The following is a 19,912-nucleotide window of genomic DNA, read 5'->3' as shown; positions in this document are numbered from 1 at the left end:
GAACTCTGGTATTATAGTCATGTCACTTTTACATTGAATGGTTGTATGGTGACTCATAATTTCCACTTGTCCATGCTGGTCATGAATATTACATTCACTTCAGTCAATAGGACAAAATCCAGTTGTAAATTTCAGCTGAGGTTAACACAAGAACTAATAAAGTGGGTTTCTTCCAAAGCTCCAGTATTTTAAAACAGAAAATTTCTCTCTGCATGTTACAATCCATCCACTGCAGATCAGAAATTTCAAACTAAAATAATTCAAAACTTTAGAAAGACACCCACTTGATTTGGCTACTCAGACTGCTGAAGCCTCATATTAACTTTAGCAGAACTTTGAAAGACATTTTTGCACTGCAAAGTTTGTCCCACATCTCTTTCACTGAAGTCACATTAGAGAGGGATCAGTTTATAATGTATGATATGAAGACCTGAAGTTTTTGGATCTTTATTCATATATTCTGCATGCTGCTGACCAAGAAATGCAAATGAACCTTCATGTCAACCAAAATACACCATATAGACAAAAGTAAAGGATGGGACTGTCTATCAGGGTTTGGGCTCGACCCCTGACTTCCACTGAAGGGAAACCTTAATGCTTCAGCATACCAAGACATTTTGGACAATGCTATGCTTCCAACTTTGTGGCAACAGTTTGTTGAAGGCCCTTTTCTATTCCAGCATGACTGTGCCCCAGTGCACAAAGCAAAGCTCCATAAAGACATGGTTGAGTTTGGTGTGGAAGAACTTGATTGGCCCACACAGAGTCCTGACCTCAACCCCATCCAACACCTTTGGGATGAACTGGAACGGAGATTGTGAGCCAGGCCTTTTGGTCCAACATCAGTGTCTGACCTCACAAATGCTCTGCTGCATGAATGGGCAAAAACTCCCACAGAAACACAAAGCAAAGCAGTCCATGTGAACAGAATGCCACGTCATTAAAGTCAGTATTGGTGCAATGGTCAGGTGTCCCAATGCTTTTGACTATGTAGTGTATATCAGTACAGTCCTAACTAGAACACTGACAAAAAAAAATCAAAATAACGCAACCCAAAATTAAGACAAATCACCACAATGAAGAAAGTATTTAATTTCATATACAGAGAGTGTTACTACAGGAACAGCTTAATGATGTTTTGGTGCCAATATTCTGCTGTAGCTACTTTCAGTTGTTGCTTGTACAGTTCTTATCTTTGTTACCTCTCGATAAATGAAATACACTCTGAATTAACCAGGACTGAACTTGGATGAAGGTTTTACTTTTTACTTCCTCAGCATTTGTGCTGCAGATTGTGATACTGGAAAGCACAAATCCTTTTTAGAAGCAAGTAGATTCTTGCTCTCATGTCAATATTATAACTAAAATTGATCTCCTTCCGATCTTGCAATGAGATCTTCAAATGAACACCTTTATCTATAGAAAATGAAAAAGTTCTTTTTCTGGTCGTTTTTCATTTGGTCACACCAGAACTGATACTCAGCTAATTATAAACTGCAGACTTTCTGGTGAAACAAAATGTTGACAAATCTATTTAACATTGAGAATCTTAAAGAATCTACTAGTTTTCTTTCTTAGCGGAGAGTCATTGGAGGAATAGCCAAACCAAACAAATTTCTAATAAGATAAGATAAGATAAGATAAGAACTTTATTGATCCTGCAGGAAATTGTTGCTTGTAATGGTTGTAATATTGGGGAAAGTGCTTTTCGGTAAGCATTCTCAAATGACAATGTTTTCATTTTGTTGTTGTTTTGTTTTTTAATCTTGGCAAGAAGCCTTTTGGTGCGTGAAACTGCTGCAACCTTCTGCAGAGGCATTTCAGCGACATCTCAAACTCCCAGCATTTTCTTGACCATGTAACCGGGCATGCTGTATAGGAAAAGAGCCAGCATGGCCAGCAGCAGCAGAGCAGTGACAATCTTGATGGCCAGCCACTTGTACTGGTTGCAGACCAAGTGTTTTATGGCTTTGAAGGGAGTGAGGAACCACAGAAGGCTGGTGTCTGGGCGGCTAGAAAGACAAAAAAAAACACACAGATGTTCAGTGATCCGGACTTTAGGTATGAGGGATCTAACTCAATAAAAATATAAATATACTCTATGTGTTGATACAAGGACAAAACAGAGAAACAATTTACAGTATTTTAAGAATCTAAAGATGATTCTAGGTAGAAATACACAAAAGACATGAAACTTACCATGTAAAGAAAGGAGATCGTAGGTATAAGTCCAGTACGTGGTTGAAGTAAAGACGTACAACATGACTTTCCTCTTTTCCGAAAAATAGCTTATTTTGTTTATTATTTTATTATGCAGTTTTATAATTGATGCTTATGCTTTTTTATGTTTGTTTTAGAACCCGCATTCTTCTTTTGTCCATGACTGATTTATCTTTTTATTTATTCATGTGTTTGTTACGAATTTATTTATCAGAGGATTTATTTTGTTATTTCTGGTCTGTTTCATACTTTTGTGGAATTTAATGCTTTTTCATCAAACTGGACTGATGGCATATGTACCATACATACGCTTGCATTTGTGTGTCTGTGTGCTTATAGCGAGGGTGAAAGGGATCAAAGCCAGGGAATAAACTGAACATGAACGTGACTGAGAAATATAGACCAAAAGAGTGGTCAGGGATTAAAAATGTACACAATGCGGTTACAACAGAACATCCTTCATACTTGGGTTTCTCCAGTGGCTCAGGTTCGTTGCGTCCTTCACCGACCGGGTTCCTCTCTGCTTCCTCTCCTGTAAGGAGGTGCAGCTCTGCTTCGACTTTTCCCTAAAAGCACAACAAAAACATTCTCAGACACAAAGAGTTTGAAGTTACTGTCCAATTCTGATGCATTCAGCCAACTCTGAGTTTTTACATTCAAGACCAAAATCATTTTTCAGTTGGACCTACCGTGAGTTCAAACTCGTCCTCCTCATTTCTGGCTACAAACGGCCACCAGCCTTTGATCCTCTTCTGTTTGAAGATGGAGACCATGGGCATCTCCGCCTCCTTCGTCACCATCTCAATGGTGCACTGCTTGGCAGTCTTCGCACCACGTGGGAAACGGTTCAGGTCCAGCTCAATTGCACCTATAAAGAGATGTTATTTCACTTTATTAATGAAATAAAGACATTGTAGTTTGTAGTACCACTATAAAATGTACCACCACATGCAACATCTGCGTTTCATTCTGAGGTATTAAAAGGGGTTCTGGAAGCCAAACATTTTTGTCCACCTCACCTAAGAAGTCGTCTGCGGAGAAATGGTCAGCGTCCCAAACTTGGAGATTAAGACGAGCTGGGATCTTGTATTCTGTCTCATCCCAGGCGAACATGGACTCCTTTTTTGATATGACAATCTTCTCTTCAGCCATGAGATAGTCGAAGGGGTAGACAAAGCGCCAGTTGAAGTTGCCCTCCCCGGTGATGGAGTGGTAGTGGACATCTGTGTCCTGCTTGTCCTCCTGCTGGCCCTTCAACCAGCTGTTACATGAAATGGTGGAGGATGGATTCACATTTTTTGTTTTCTTTTCATCTCAGACTAAATCAGAATCAAATCAGTTCGTGTTTGTTTGTATTGTGGATCTGCCTCAGTCTGAGAGACACAGACAGATTAGCCATAATAATAAAAAAAGTAAACGGAGAGAGCTCACGATTACCCTCGCACAAATATGTCACTCGATTTCTCGCCGGTGAAGATATCATCATCCTCCAGAACGACTTCATCTGTGTTCCAGATGATTACCCGCAGTTCAAACCTGGACAGAAGAAGAAAATTTAGTTAAATAAGAGCTAAAGAAACGCTACTGGACTTTATCAGCACTGAAGAAGTTTTGCATAGAAGCAGACAGATTTGACTAAAAAATATACTTCTTTGGTTTCCTTGGTGAAATGTCCAAGGCGGGCCCAGGTGCAGTCATATCCTTAGGGAACATGTCCACCCACATCTCAATTCTCCCCTAAAAATAGAAATTAAACACAAGCAAATAAGGTCCAGGAGCATACAATTTAAAAAAAACATTTTGTTTAATTTGACTGGAGTAGGGCCAGTTTGAGTACACCAAACGACATACTTGTTCAATTCCTGGTTTATCAGGGTGGAGAAGCGGTCTGGTTTCCACATGTTCTGGGACGAGCTTGCAGCCGACCCGTGGGATTTCCTCCCAGTGCTTCAACACGGTGAGAGCCAGATGTTCATCTGTCTGCTTCTTCAAACCTGACATATCAGATAATCTGTGAGGTTTAATACTGATTTGAAATCAGATTTTTTTTCACATTTGGGCAATTTGCTGCTGCTTCAGAGCAACTTCAAACAAGCCAAGGAGTAAGCTCTTGCAGTAATGTTACTTGCTACATTGTGGGTAACCAGTTTAATACAATGGGAGCAACAAAATGCTGTGAGTGAAATGAACACAAACCATTTTCATCCTCTATCTCAGTCGGTGCCATGAAGACGCGGTTCTCCACCTTCACTCTTCCTCCGGGGCCATAATGAGGCCCATCCAGTTTGCCATCCTTACACAGCTTAGCCAGGATTTGAGTAGGTTTCATTGGGTCCCGCCACACATTGTAACCATGGCTACAGAAAAGAGTAAAAACAGTTACATGAAAAAATAAATACATAACGATAACTCTATGATATGCAAGAAAACCTTAACATGCCGTGTTTCTCTAAAAGGGATACCACACTAAAAACTAAAAGTAAAAAAAGAAAAAAAAAAAAGAAAAATGTGTACATACACTAACATACACTATATAAACAAAAGTATTGGGACAGCTGACCATTACACCAACAGGTGATTGTGGTGATTTGTCTTAGTTTTGGGTTGCGTTATTTTGATTTTTTTTTGTCAGTGTTCTAGTTAGGACTGCACTGATACATACTACATAGTCAAAAGCATTGGGACACCTGACCATTGCACCAATACTGACTTTAATGACATTGCATTCTAAATACATAGACAGCCTTGCAGCTATAACAGCTTCCACTCTTCTGGGAAGGCTTTCCACAAGATTTTGGAGTGTTTCTGTGGGCCAGTCAGGTTCTTCCACACCAAACTCATCCAACCATGTCTTTATGGAGCTTTGCTTTGTGCACTGGGGCACAGTCATGCTGGAATAGAAAAGGGCCTTCAACAAACTGTTGGCACAAAGTTGGAAGCATAGCATTGTCCAAAATGTCTTGGTATGCTGAAACATTAGGATTTCCCTTCAGTGGAAGTCAGGGGCCGAGCCCAACCTCTGAAAAACAGCCCCATCCCAATACTTTTGTCTGTGTAGTGTATACTGTGTGTTTGATTTATCCTCAGTCTAGCACCACACATGGCTGTGGGAACTTCTGTCTGTGATTCTTACGTGGCATAGTTAGATGTGATACCACACGTGGCTCTGTGTTTGCTGTAGAAACGGTTCTCAAGGTCAACTTTGGTTTCTCCGATCAGATCATCGGTTCCCACCAGGTCCCAGTCATAAATTGACACAGTGAGTGTGGAATCCATTGGGAATGTGGCCTCCACATCAAAGGATCTGATATGATGAGAAATACATCAATTTAATGTAAAAGACACAAAATAACTAGCATATATACATACTTGTATTCATCATAGTAGTACTAGTACAATGGATTATGTCTATAGTTAAGATTAAAAGCAGCGTTACAGGGATTACACTCTGACTAGCTCACCACTGGGGGACTCTAGAGCAACTGTCTGAGGAGGGAAGAAGTTGTTACTCAGGGTGGAGTGCTGGGCCCGTCCGATAATAGTTTCTGGAATGCTGATGATTTTCATGGCTCCTCGTGTTAGCTGAGTAATCTGGGTTTTCAGTTCTACACTGAGGCTGCCAAAACAGGCTGGGATGCTCTCCACTACAGCATTGTAAAGAAGCAGCAACACTTTCTGTTTGACCCCAAAGACCCTCAACCTGCCTACCTAAGAAAGTGTAGCTGTTGGACTGAACCCTGGACTTGTCCAGGTATCCGTAAGAGTCAACCTAAGCTGTTCTGGTCATGGATAATGAGTGGTCTCTAATAGATTTAGGTTGAACTGTTAGATTTTTCTGCATATTAAAGAAATAACTTTGGAAGATCATATAAGTGAAGATATTTTTTAAATCAAAAATAATTACAGTAACTTATACTTACTTGCCAAACAAAGGGTTCAGCTGTTTTGAGATGTAGTTCTCTTTGTCTTTGATCTCTGTCTTTCCCAGTTTGATTGCAATGTATGGATCAGCTTTCCCATTGATGTCTGCTGGATGCAGATCAGTTGCCTACCAGAAACCCCCCCAAAAAACAGGATAATTTAGAAACTAAATGGGTATTGTCATCCTCTCCTGAGTTTCATTTAAATGCAGTCACGCTGAGAACACTCACCCTGATAACGTAAATGCGGACGAGGACATTGATGGGATCGTTGTGGGGAATGTTCTGAAACATTCCCATGTTAGAGTCGAAGCTCATGTCTCTGGGCATGTCATCCGACACTTTGTACATGCACAGTGAGCCCTGAGGGGATGCAATTAAACAAATAAATGGTTACATTGCAAAAAAAAAATTAAATATTGTCCCATTGCCATAGTCTATGACAATCTACGGCTAAATCGTAATACATACAATTCATGTAACAGAGGAAAGAAGAACTTAAATATTTTGCTTCTTACTTTAAATTTTCCAACAATTCTGTCCTCATCCGTCACGTTTTGGTCGTCGTCATCACCACCTTTACCCCTGAACAGGTTAAAACTGTGGAGCCAGTCCTCAAAGTTGTCAAATTCACTCTCCAGTTCCTTAGGGAACACCTTGTGTGAGGACACAAAAATGATCAAATCATAAATTTTACCCTTCAACCTGGACTATCTTGTCATGTACCACCAATGAGTATAAGTAAATACACAAAGGAGCTGAGGCCGATACCTTCAGCTCATCGAGCTTCGGCTTTTTCTTCTCAAACGCATCTACTGGCTTCTTCTTCTCCTTCTTCCCTTTTCCTCTCTTGGTGCCTTTCACAGGAGAGTCATCAGGTTTGATATCTGAGTACAGGTTAGCAGTGAGGGCGGAGTGGAGAGAGGGGGGATTGGGGTGGGGGGTGGAAGGAACAGAGCACTCGAGACATGAATTCCACATGAAAGTTGCCAAAACCAGCTGTTACGACATACAGCAAGCATGCCATTGAATTGTATACTACTGAAGTATACAGTTCAGTGGGGATACTTGATGGTGCGACAGGACCCTCCAGGCAGGCAGGGAGCTGTGTAGTCTCTGTAAAGCTCATTAAAAGCAGGCTCATAATTTGACTGGATGCAAATTTCAATAATACTCTACACCAGTGTATATTTGCACTCTATATTTTATCGTAAATACTTGATTCTGTGCAATCTGGTTGGCACAGCACGGTCAAACGTGTTTCAAGTGCATTGTTTATCGCAAAAACAAATTCTCATCATGTTATCAGATTGCAGAGTCTGTTCTTTTTGATTCATGGTCATTTTCCATAGACAACTTTCATGGTAAGCATACAGATAATATGCAGAGTGTATGGGAGAAAAACAAAAAGTGGTTGTCCCATGTATGGAAATTTGGATTCATGTCAGCATCTACACGGACGCATTCTTGATCTACGAAGATCTAAGAGGTTCACTACTGCACTGTAGAAGAAAACAACAATGAGAGTTAGTAAGTTCATAAAACACCAACGTGCATGAACAATAAATCAAGTTTTCCATTCAGTTTTGTCACCTTAGGCCACACAGATATACAGATTTGCTTCTCCACCACACTGAGACAACAAGAACATATACCTGCAACTTGGTTTAGGGCTGTCACAGAGAAATACTAAAGCATGCAGGCTAATGTAAAGAGAAACACTGTTCTTGTTATCTGGTTTTACCTCCACCGTCTGCAATGTCCATGTCATCTTTGTCCTCTGAATCAGAGAGAGCTGCTTCCTGAGCCTTGAGAGCCTGTAGGAGCGGAAGGTCATTTCTCAACAGGATTTATCACAACCAAAACAAGATTAAGTTTCCCCTGAAATATTACTATTACTCACCTCTGTCAAAGTGTCAATGGAGGCAAAATACTTGGACCACCAGTCCAACATGCTCTCGTCAAGTTCCTCCTCTTCAATCTCATCGCCCTTCTTCCTCTTCCTCTTTTTCCCCTTCCCATCCTTATCATCATCCTTTTTTTTTTTTATAAAAGATGTGTTAAACATATTTCATGTCTCGCAGCAGAATCGAAGCAAAATCTTTTCAATTTTGATTAGTCAGGTGTTAAAACACTCTGCTTACCTCAATTTTGACCACAGCATCAGAACACTAAGTAGAAAAACAGATTCCGTAACATCAAACAGTGTGACAGTATTCTCCTGATCTAAATCTTAGAACAAAGGTTTCATTAAAAAAAAAGAAACTTACAGAGTCTAGTTTGACCACGGTGTCCATCTTCTTAAAAGCAGGCTCAGTTTCCATGTTGACAACGATAATTTCCTCTGAAAGTCATTTGGATTACCACATGTTGTTGCCAAGTAACAACAATGTAGAAAAAACTGCCCTAAGGTGTGATGTGTCTCCAGGCTTTTTTACCTGTAGTGGACCAGTTGTTGGCCTGCTTGTCTGATGCCCTGTAGATGAACTTCCTCAGGGTGGTGACAGCAATGGAGCCAACCAGAGTGTAGCGGCCAAAAGCCCTGCAGTCCACCACTCGGATGTTCAGCGGCGGGTGAAGCAACTCATTCTCAGGCAAATCCTGACACACAAAATCCAGAATTAATTAGACCAACGAGAGAAATTTTAGGAGTTTGTTTTGGAAAATAAACAATACACTGAATTCGTCTTTTCTAATGTGCATGTAAAATACATGTTTAAGGAATAAATTACCACTTCAAACCACTTGACAAGTGTGCTGAAGTTTGGGTTTTTCTTGTAGTTGGGGATGAGGGCAGACTGTACTCCCTTTCCAGCACACTCAATGTCCACACGAGGCCGATCCACCTGGGCTAGATTCACCCTCTTCAGGTCCCTCAAGCCCCAGAACAAAACCTGACAGATGGAGAGGTTCAGTGATTCTGATTTTGTCTTTCATACTTTTCACTTACAGCCAAAACTAAATCTTCACCTCAATCCTGTACTTGCTGAGCACTGGTCTGATCCCGAGTGGTACAGGCAGGATCGGGCCACGGTCCATATCTGTGGGACCGTCTATGGGAGGCAGGTCAGCTTTCCCATTGGGGCCAATCTAAGAGACAAGAAAACATTTATTTTCTCGATGATCTTAGTCATGTAAGCAATACCATCTGTACCTGAAATTCCTGACCTGCAGCAGCTCAAAGGCTGCCAGCATTTCTCCAGCGCTGCCATTCCCGCGGTAGATCTGATAGTACTCCAGTTGCGGAGGGAAGCGTGGTGGGCCATAGTGCTCGTCTGCCATCTTGACCAGAGGTTTGGCAAATGTTCTGCCCATGAAGTCAGCTTTACCCTGGAAGCATAGTAGCAAATGAAACCTTGAAGATACTACACCAGAAAACACAGGAATATCTGAAAGAATGGTCATTTTTTTAGCCTACCATATCCAATCCATCAGTGCTCTTATTACATGGTCACTCAGGGTATAGTCATCAATTATTCGATTTGTTCTATCAGCAAGAAGAAACATGGCCTAGGATGCTCATGTTTCTGGGCAGACTACGTAAAAAGCACTGGAGATAAAAGTAAACAAAAGCAACATACCTAAAATAACCAGTGAACTGCAAAACAGACGTGCACTTATGTAATGTCAAAAAAAAAAAATCATTATTATTTTTTTGAAAATGTATGATATGAAATCTCTCTTGCAGTTAGTGGTTAAGAAGAGTCCAAATTCTCTCTTGGCCACATACAAAAAGCACAAATTTTCACTTAAAGGAATGCAACAGGTATAAGTTGATCAATGAGGGTTCGTCTGTCCTTATGGACGTATCTTATCCCTCTTGCATGCCTTTCAGTGCAATCTACTCAGCACACATTGCAGTGCTTCTACAGTATCATATCAAGCCATCAGCATCCACACTCTACTTATCCAAAGGGTCATCCAAAGCAATGGTGTTATTGCCAGGAGCAAATACAGAATTGACAGTCAGCAAAAACATTCTTCCAAATATGATTCATATCAGTTTGCTATTGACACTGACAAAAGTGGTACAAGTCAAATATTCACTATAATGAAGTTTACAATAAAAAGTAACAGAACAACTCAGCATATCACACATTGATTCACACTCATTAAGTGACATGTTTAGCCTTTCATTTCAAATGAAAGACAGGCAGACTCGTAAATTATCAAGATGATGAGGATGGACGACTGCTATCTGGAAATTTGAGCTGTATGAGGGCACACTGTTCGCTCACATCAGTACAGAAACAGGCAGGCGTCTCTATTTCAAAAACCACCCTTACCACTGTGTCTTGATCATAGATTTCGATGACTATAATAGGTGGGTCGTCTCTCAGTTCGCAGGCCTCTCCAAACAACTCCACGTTCTCAAAGACCAGCAGCTGGTCCCACGTCGGGCACAGCGTCTCAGCCAACACCTGGGGAGAAAGCAAAACATTTAATGCAGATGCAGGATCTGTTAGGAAGTTAATCTGATTGTAACAGCTGACCTCCTAAAAAGCCTTGTGGAGTGTGCTCACCTCAGTGACCTGGCTTTGTGTAGAGAAGAAGACTCTTGCAAAGGGATCTGACAGACCTGTGCTATCAGCAGCAAACAGGCTGCGAGCTTGGTACATGTGGACCCTCAGCTGGAAGATCTGCTTCACTGTGGACAGAAATGAATCAAATTGTCCATTAGTTGAATTATTGTGGACAAGGTATTTATATAAGGTATTTATATTTTTTTGTCCACTGATAACATACTTAACATGTCTTAACATAGCGGCTATCTTATTATATTAGGACAGCTCTTATTTCAGATTGTTGGAAGCTGAATTGGTTGATGGTCTTACTAATATAAGTGAGGCTGATGGGTGGCGAGCATGGCAGACCCGGTCCTTTGGACAATTTATTTTCCTCAAATCCATTGGGCAGACCACTCAGGTAGTCTTTGCGTTGTTTAGTCAGACCCAGCCACAGATAAACCTCTAACTTAGACTGGACTGTCCAGCCTGCAGGCCCAAAACCTTTCTTACCAGGGATCTATAGTATGAGGAAAAAAACAACAAAATTATTCAACAACATTCAAAAGACACAGCAGATTTGACTTATTGTCTTCGTGTAAACCGACCCTCAGAAAGATTGTCTTGACTTTTCCACAGTCCTTTCCTCTCTCTTCCTCCACACTGGAGTAAAGGATGTCATTGGAAGGAACACGTGCGTATGCAATGCGCTTCCCGTTACTTATCATCCATATGAAAACATCAGGAACGCTGTGTTGTGGCTGCAGTAAGACAAAGCGCTCAAATCAAACACAAAATTACTGCAATGAAACAAGCAAGTACAGCAAACAGTCATTTGTCGGTGGTAGGAATGGATGCATATCTCACTTCATCAGCCAGGAAGCGCAGCTTTGTGAGGAAGTTTTGAGCCAGTTTGATCTTATCTCTCACTGTGCTTTTCTTCACCTGCGACCTCATGGATTTAGCTTGCTGCCCGATGGTCTCCTAACCCCAGAAACAGCAACAAATTTAGCAAGATGGCCCAAATATGAACAATCAACAAGTCATAGCTCTGACATACCACTTCGGACAGGCAGAGCTTCAGTCTCTCCCTGTCAAGTTTGGTTCTGCCAGACTGGTTCTGGTCCTTGTTTGCCAGCGAGAGAAACTGACTAAAAGAAGTGGAGTTCAGTCAGAGTCAAAGTTTTTATTAACATTCAAAATATCTATTTTTTTGTGACTCCAGACCTGCAGCCCTGGCTGAGCTCCTCAAGGACGCCCCTCAGTCTGCGCTCAGGATAGGCCTTCTCTGTCTTGATGATCTCTTGCACATCATTCAGTCCATCCTCCTGTGGCAGCAAAGAAGAAAGTGAACAAGACTCTGCAATCAGCCAGACAAATCAATACCACACCCCAGCCGTTTTTCAACACTAGGCTCATCTAGTTATTGGTAAAGTAAATCACTCGCCAGTTTATCTGCAATGTTGTCTATAATGTTGGCGTTGTACAGCCTCCTTCTCTGGTCCTGCCACCAGCTCTTGATGTAGATACATGGCTTCCTCTCGAAATACGGCAGGTGGAAGTAGTTTCTGGGGATGGGAATACAAATTATACTTCAGCAAAAGGGAAAAAAAATAAATAAAAACCTAGCTGGGTAAACTCTGATTGTGAGTGTGGTGAAGAAACTCTAATATGGGAAGGCAATGAAAAATAATAAAAGTCACCTAAAATTCTAAAGACATGTGGCAAGACTTTGCAGTGTTAAATAGGCACTATTTAGACCTATTCTAATTACTTTTGAACTTTAAATCACAATACAAGAAGCACCTTTGACGTAAGTTTTATTCTCTTTTAGTAGGATATGTTCATGAATCTCTCTCTGAACTACAGTTTGTCGCTGTTATGATTCCATCGTGATGATATTTCTTGCTCTGACCGGTCGGTGACGACGGGTTTCATGGGTGGAGTAGTCGCCACTGAAGTCAGGTCCCCGTCATCGTCCAGCTCCTCCTCACTGGAGTTGTGGATCAGCTCGGTTTCCTCCTCGTCGCCATCTGCTCCCCCCTTTTTCCCCTTTGTTTTTGGCTTGGCAACCCCGTCAATCTCATTTCCGTAGTAACCTAGCACACAACAGCTAGTCAGACCCTTCACCTTCATGACGATAAACATGAAGCTGAACTACAATGACTATTTTCACAAAGAAACCGTAGATTTCTCAGTAAGGTATTCTCACAAATTACACCGAAAATGAGCTCAAAGATTCAATTTCAGCCTCAGGATGAGACAGTGAGAGACATTAGGAGGTTAAGGTAAAGAATAGGTAATGGAAAATACCTATGGTGACCTCAAAGTTGATGGGCTTATCACCAATCTTTCTGTCAATCATCGTGGCTTCCAGGAAAGACCCAAAGAGAAAAAACTCCTCAACCTTCCCAGTGGCAGTCTGTGAAACACACAATTGTGGGTAAAAACTCGACTTCACTTTCTTCACTTTTGCTTAATTAAATAAAAGTTGATTTTGATGTAGACTTTAATATCTAAAAGTGGTCCTGACAGGCCTGTGATACAGGCTTTCTGACAGTGAGAACTAAATCCCTGAGGACCCGAGTTTACAGTTGAATTGTGCACAATTGAATTTGCTGTGTGACTTACATTGTCCACCAACAAAAAGGGGACACATTAATGCAAACAGTGTGTTAATAATGCAGCAGGTGGGCTAAATAAAGATGATTAATAATTCACAATGACTGCAGCACAATGATCTGTCAGCAGGAGTAACAATTGACCTCCTGTGCATGGCTGCCCATCCAGGCAGGGACTCACCTCTGAGATGTTGGGTACTCCCTCCACCTGCACCTCTGTGGAGCTGGTGATGTCAGGCGAGGAGGGGTCCAGGATCTCTACACCCAAGCTGATGAGCAGACGGGCCCTGAAGGACACACCCTCTCCAAGCCCTTCGTTTAACTCCTGGTACTCGTCCATCAGGGTGTAGGTGCGAGTGGAGCCATACATGTTAACCCATGCGGGTCCCAGCGTGGGAAGGAAGCCTGGGAGATGAAGGACATTTGTGTCAGATCATTTGCAGGTCATGGGATGGAACCTGACAGATTCTTACAGACAGAGTACAATCTCTATATTTCATTACTTTCAATTCTATTAAAAAATGGAAACCTAGAACATCATAGGAGTTCTATGTAGTCTGTGTTGCTGTTGATTGTGACCCCTGGCAGATTAAGTGTTAATGCTTGCTGTTTACAACCATGTGGAAGTTGCTCAAATTGATCCCTCATTCAAATCAAATCTTCTACAGTTCAGTGAGTTAACATTTAACTTGGAGGATGCTTCCTTCTATTGTCAATTGTGCAGCCCACTAAGTTCTGTCAAGCTTAAAACAAGTTCCACAAATTCTGAAAGGAGAACTTTTAGGGGAAAAAAATTAACAGAAGAATGATGGTGACCTTTGTCCCCATCATTGGAAATCTTTCGCAGGTCCAGGAAGTGTGTTCCTATAGCGACATCATTCACTTTATCTGAGTCGCGGATCTGGATCTTCATGCGTTTGCACAGTGGAGGAAACATCTCGGTGAAAACTATTTGCTCGTTCCAGATAGGCTCATAGCAGCTCTTCTGGACTGATGTTTTCCCCTGCAATCAAAGACTGGATCAGCTCAAAACTTTTGACCTGGCTGAGATAAAACAGGTAGAAAAACAGAGAGCAGTGAATGATGGAGATCCACTGTATGACCAACCTTCTGCCCAGCAAACTGTACTTGAACATAAGGATCAACCAGGTCCTTATTTTCTCCTATGAAGGCCTTCTTGACGTTGGCCATGATGCTTGTGTTCATTCTGGGGAGTCCCTCAGCTCTGTAGATCTTCAGATAATAACGAGCCCACTGCCGCTCTGCAGGCACCCCCTCTGGTAATAAGAGATTGCTGAATCAGGAATAGGACAAGATGAAATGAGACAACAAGTTAACGCCTGGGCTGAAAAAAACAAAGAAATACAGCATTGAGTTGAAATGCTTGAATTAGAATTTTGATTGATAAAGCAGTGATGACACTTCTGCAAACAGCTCAGTGATTTGAAGTCTACCCAGACTCCTTCTCAGCGCTTTATATTTTCAGGAGAATAAAGAATCACGTGTAATAATAATTTAGTTACCCCTCTATGTCATCTTCATCTGTTTCACTGGCCTTGTGTGGAGTCTTTATGGTGTCTCCTTTGGCTACCACTGCAATATCACACTTAATGTAGCCTTTACAGCCCGCTGAGATGTCATCAGGGTCTGACAACAAAGCCCACTTGTGGTAAAACTGATGTTCTGCAAGACAAACACGGAGACAAATCAGCTGAAATATCAGCGTAATGAATTCTTAATAACTGAGCTGACTTTAACTGATTTGTTACCAGGGTGAGAGTAGATTGTGCCAACATCCAGTTTAAAGGTTCCCACCAGGGTGCCACTACGCAGCAGATTTTTGGAGTGGACTACCTGATGATTTGGTTCAGGGAAACAATGAATGCAACATTAATTGGACTTGTCTTGTACTATATGAATCCGTTTTATGTTACACAGTTAGGACACTGTTATAACAACTTACGGACAACTTCAGGATTTTGTCGAACATAACATCTGGAGGGACGTGGAAGTCGAAGACAAAATACTGGAAAGAGAAAAAAGTTAAAGATGAGAGCTGTATCTCAATCAGAATTGAATATAAATAGTATCTGTTGTAATGACTGACTTCATTGTAGTACGGGCAGTTGGTTGATTCCTTCATTGAGGTGTACTTTTTATCTTCTCCAATCTCCACACAGACCATTGGATCCATGTTCAGCCCCACCAGCTGCCTGGCTTCAATGACTGTCACACTGACCTGAAATTAAATGGCAGAGTGACTGACTGATTGTGCCTGTGAAAGTGCAAAAGCTTAATATATTCTCCAACAAAATGAAGCATAGGATTTCTCTTACTTGGTAATCGACTGGTCTTCCGGAACTGGGCTCCATCTTTATGTCTGGCTTTGATCTGTAAGACAGTGAGAAGTCACACGCAAGTGAGAATCTTCAGACGGATCCGCATGATGAACAATAGCAATGCAAATAGTGAAGAGGCAGCCACAAGCACAACAGAATGACGCTCGCCTCTTATTTGAAACATTGGTGGTGACGGCTGTGACCGAGGCCAGTGAGATGGCGTCAGGATCTGGACCTCCCATGAACATGGCCTGACGATCCAGGTTCTCCGTCTCCAGAATGGCTGGCTCATCTGGAGATCATACGCAGGAAACACCACAAGGACAACTTGGTGACAGCGAAAGCTTAGCACCTTCGTACACCACCAGTCCTGCTCAAATGTTGTGTTTTGCTCTGAAAGTCACCTTAGAATCTTTGTAATAAAAGCCACTGACAACGGGCAACAAGTGAAAGTGATCTTACAAAACATTTAAAAGCACAAGGAAGGTGAAATACTTGCAGTACTGCAGCATGCATTTTTGTCTACTGCAGGACTGGTTAATAAAGGCCCAAAAAGAAGAAAATAGTTACAGGTCAGCAACAAGATTAAGGTATGTGTCATGTAGCTGCTGCATTTGTATTTTTCAAGCTAAAGAAAAACTTTGGCACTTTGACAAACTTTTCTCTGGTGGGATGAAGCAGGCTAAAAGCGACTGTAAGTCAACAGGAGTTTGCAACACCAGCCAGGATTTCCCAGCTTATTTGATCGTATCTCCTGTCATCCATCTTAGCGACTGATACCTCCGTTTCTGTCCTCCTTGTGTCCACGGTGCTTACTGCGCTTCATGGTTCAAAACAGTCGTTTGTGTGCTCTGTGAAAGAAATGCAATAAAGAATAGGTTTGCACTTTCATGAAGAAAACATTGGTATTTGATGACTTCAGCATCTCTATTGTCACCCACATTCGATGAATTAAAAACAAAAGATGCTAAATAATCTTTTATGCTTGTTAATCTCATTTATAGAAATGCATGTTACACAGTCTCCGTTTCCTCTGTCTGGACAGAACACAAAACCACAAAACCTGTTGCTCAAAGAACAGGAGAGTAAATCTACAAAATAAACCATGACCTCCAATGGAGAAGGAACGAGACTGACAACCACAGCCTGCTATCTGAAGTCCTAAATTAGAAATGCGCATGTATTCAAATCCAAAACATGGGACATGGGACACAAATTTCAGAGTGTAAAGACAGAGATAAAGTTCAGTTTGTACACTGTTGTTCTGAGGGGGCTGTCTGTGCGCTACCACACCCTGGTTTAGCCTTCAAAAGGGGCTTTCAATTATTCAAATCAGCTGGCCTTCATACATCAATTACAGAGGATACATTTCATGTGCACTGTGAAAAATAATACACTTAAAATAATTAATCTGCTGTAAACAATCAGCAGAGTGCCCTTTGCACAGTTTGGATGTAAAAAACATAAAAATTTGTGTTAATCAAGTGCTAATTATTTCCCAGATTGGTGTTTTTAAAGATTCACGTAAATGACCCATGAAGGGTTTTTTATTTTAAGATTTGTGTGTTATTGTCAAACAACAGAAAACAAAATGGACCACATCAAAACTACGACTGATATATTTTACACTCATTTCGCAATGCTTGAAACTTCTCAGCTCAGCAAAACAATGAAACAACCATAAGGAAAAGGACTAATGAAGCTCAGAATGACCAAACAGCATGCAATTAAAATCAACTGCAACAAACCTGGAATGCAAAGCTCTAAATATCTCTGCAGCATCTAAACTAAACTAAACAATAACAACTTAACTAAACAATTATTAGTCATCACAAACTCCTCCCTGAAAGAAAAGTTAAGCTTAAGTTTGAGGCCTAAAATGAAAAAGCTTTGCATGTTACAGCGCATCTTCGCTTGTCATGATGTTGCAGATGAAACAATATCACGTCGTGATACATACCATACAAGAAAATGATGCTCTCGTCTCCCTCCGCTGAGCAGCTCCAACAGGCTCCCTTCAAGGGAAACTGCAACTTCTTTATTTTCTCTGAGATGGATGCAACACTACATAAACATTTTAGACATTTCCACAGCAGCAAGAACAAGGCTACAAAGTAAAGTTCTACAGAAAAGAATTGGGCTCGTCCAAGTCTGAAGTTGGGCAGGAGTGATGTGATACACCAATGAATAGTGCATGAGTGTTGAACCCGAGCCTGGTAACTATAACTGGGGTCTGCTGAGACACGTCACTGTGAGCGGAGTCTGCCAATCCACACAGGCTGCGTGCAAAACAAAAGAAAGTATTAAGCATGTATTTTTATAAATCATCCTTTAAGGTGGCCAGAGGTCATTGACATAATCAGACAAATTCTAAGGGTGCTTGCTTGTGCTGCATAGTGGAGCTCACAAAGCCTCATTCTAATTAAAGTAATTCATATTCACTGTGGAGTTTGGCTCTGTGCATCTGTTTGCAATAATATCAGATCAGTGCTTCACTGCAAAAGCTTCAAAATGTGTGAGGATTAAGGGGTCATAGTGTCAGAATTTCATGGAAGTAAACAAAATGTCAGCTCATCCCAGTTGGATGAACGCTCCCTCTGAATCTTTAAACAGGGCGCTACACCAAATAGTGTCACATCCTCTCTCTGAAGCCTTGTGTTTCAAATGCATTCAGGTCTGAGGCCAGAGATTTCAAAACTGTGCGTTCGTGACACATGCATTTATTTAGTTTTTCATTTAGCACAGTGCTTTTTACTTAAATGAAAGCCAATCCATTGAGGCAGACGAGGAAACGTGTCTGCCGTTCGCGTTGTGTTATGCTGCTGAGTTGAGGGATGCTTAAGCAACTTCTAGTCAACGCGACTCATCATCTCATCAATTACACATGCGGTCAGTCTGTTAAGCCATACGTCAACGTCTAAAGTTGCTGTGGTGGTGTCCGATGAAAACAGCCCCGTGAATTATTCAGGCGCTCCAGTCAGGGTTGCATGTGGCCTCCTCATGATGTGGAGGTGACGCTCTGCACAATACACGTTTTGCTTAGAGGGAATAACATAAACATAAACATTGGGTAAATATTTTAAGTTTTACCCACTTGAGGAGATGACAGCATGCTACGATCAGGGATACAGTCATATAAAGTTATGTTCAGCAGCCGTGTATGACACAAAAGTTTAACTTTGCGCAGCTGCTTTGCTTGTCTTGAACCCCGGGCCTTCTCCTGCCTGCTCGGCCAGAAGCGTGTGATCCTCTCGGTGACGCCAACCTGACCGCTCCGCTGAGGGATTCTGCCCTTAATTACACGATTGGATGACGGCTACGAGGGGTTGGAGAGACGTCCTGTTTCCTCCAGGACGGCCGCTAACCATGTCACCAGTCGTGCAAAGTTACCGCTTGCCCCCGTAGTCTAATGTACGAACCTCACTCTCTGATGGGTGCTGTCATCAAATGTAAGCTTTAAGCACCTTGAAGTTCAGCCACCAAACCAGTCAGCGTCACGTGGTTGATGTTTCAGGTCTTGGTAAACACTGAAAAAGAATTAAACTTGATTAAGAAACAAATGCACAACCCACATCAGAGAACCTCTCAGTAGAGCTAATCTGTCTCAGAAGCATCATCAGAGGGAAAATATAAGTATCCCATATATATATACACATATTTAAAAGAGAGATATTATTTGTATTTTTGATGAATAATTAGGTTTCACCAATGAATATGCATGAGCAAGCAACCAAGCCCTTAAACTGACACCTTCAACTGTGTGAATGAGCCACAGAATGACTTGATACCAACCATGCAATCTTATCCCATGTAGGTCTAGTGTCCAAAGGCCTTTTTTGTCTGCTGGTTGTAGGCGGGTTATCACCATCTTGTTTGTGCTCCAGTGACTCGGTGGGCACACCACCTGACCGCGGTGTACTGTGTCCTTATGACACATTTCAGACTCTCAGATCGGTGAAACACATCCAGAGGCCATTGTTATTGTTGGTGTCATTGTTCTGGGCAGCAAGCACGTAGGGCCCAGGTGGATCTGACCTCAAATGACACCAGGAAGTTACTTAAAATTAATTGCTCAAAACCCCTAATGATTTTGCAAATGATAAGATAGTTTGAAATGTCTTCCCTGTCAACAAGCCCTTGCAGCATGCGTGACTTAGTTAAACAATGGGCATCACAAGCCTCCTACGTCTACAGTATTCATTCAGCAGCCTACATCTACTCTGTCTTTCATCCAATGCCATCATGATGAACGTGGTTTGTTCAGCCTCTGGCAAAAACACAGTATGTCCATGCCAACTCTGGATAAC

At 41.6% G+C, this 19,912-nt stretch overlaps 1 protein-coding gene across 1 annotated transcript; it reads right to left on the bottom strand.

The window, feature by feature from the left end:
- Nucleotides 1–1,628: 1,628 nt before the first annotated feature.
- LOC124071867 (otoferlin-like) lies at nucleotides 1,629–19,770 on the bottom strand. Its single transcript, XM_046412880.1, has 43 exons — nucleotides 19,398–19,770; nucleotides 17,566–19,132; nucleotides 16,386–16,456; nucleotides 15,774–15,897; nucleotides 15,603–15,657; nucleotides 15,374–15,505; nucleotides 15,230–15,292; nucleotides 15,036–15,120; nucleotides 14,790–14,949; nucleotides 14,374–14,560; nucleotides 14,083–14,269; nucleotides 13,448–13,671; nucleotides 12,959–13,067; nucleotides 12,561–12,744; nucleotides 12,093–12,213; nucleotides 11,873–11,973; nucleotides 11,706–11,796; nucleotides 11,513–11,629; nucleotides 11,254–11,406; nucleotides 10,976–11,165; nucleotides 10,664–10,788; nucleotides 10,427–10,561; nucleotides 9,309–9,470; nucleotides 9,111–9,230; nucleotides 8,873–9,034; nucleotides 8,579–8,741; nucleotides 8,411–8,484; nucleotides 8,285–8,311; nucleotides 8,044–8,175; nucleotides 7,885–7,957; nucleotides 6,912–7,027; nucleotides 6,659–6,796; nucleotides 6,372–6,503; nucleotides 6,141–6,268; nucleotides 5,354–5,524; nucleotides 4,417–4,577; nucleotides 4,072–4,214; nucleotides 3,869–3,957; nucleotides 3,658–3,756; nucleotides 3,240–3,481; nucleotides 2,910–3,088; nucleotides 2,686–2,786; nucleotides 1,629–2,012 (listed from the first exon to the last, which is right to left on the bottom strand). Exons 3-43 carry the CDS (start codon nucleotides 16,429–16,431, stop codon nucleotides 1,832–1,834), a joined length of 5,382 nt encoding a protein of 1,793 aa, XP_046268836.1. The 5' UTR covers nucleotides 16,432–16,456; nucleotides 17,566–19,132; nucleotides 19,398–19,770; the 3' UTR covers nucleotides 1,629–1,831.
- Between the last annotated feature and the right edge of the window lie 142 nt (nucleotides 19,771–19,912).

Source organism: Scatophagus argus, chromosome 15 (assembly GCF_020382885.2).
Source record: "Scatophagus argus isolate fScaArg1 chromosome 15, fScaArg1.pri, whole genome shotgun sequence".
NCBI classification, from domain to species: domain Eukaryota; kingdom Metazoa; phylum Chordata; class Actinopteri; family Scatophagidae; genus Scatophagus; species Scatophagus argus.
Note: the sequence above shows the minus strand (reverse complement) of the source record. Positions and strands in the feature narration are given on the sequence as shown.

Coding starts and splice junctions, on each gene's coding strand:
- LOC124071867 (XM_046412880.1), bottom strand. CDS start 16,431: ATGAAGCGCAGTAAGCACCGTGGACACAAGGAGGACAGAAACGGAG. Junction 15,121..15,229: donor ACAAAATCCTGAAGTTGTCC/GTAAGTTGTTAT, acceptor CCAAATCATCAG/GTAGTCCACTCCAAAAATCT. Junction 9,471..10,426: donor TCTATGATCAAGACACAGTG/GTAAGGGTGGTT, acceptor CTATGCTTCCAG/GGTAAAGCTGACTTCATGGG.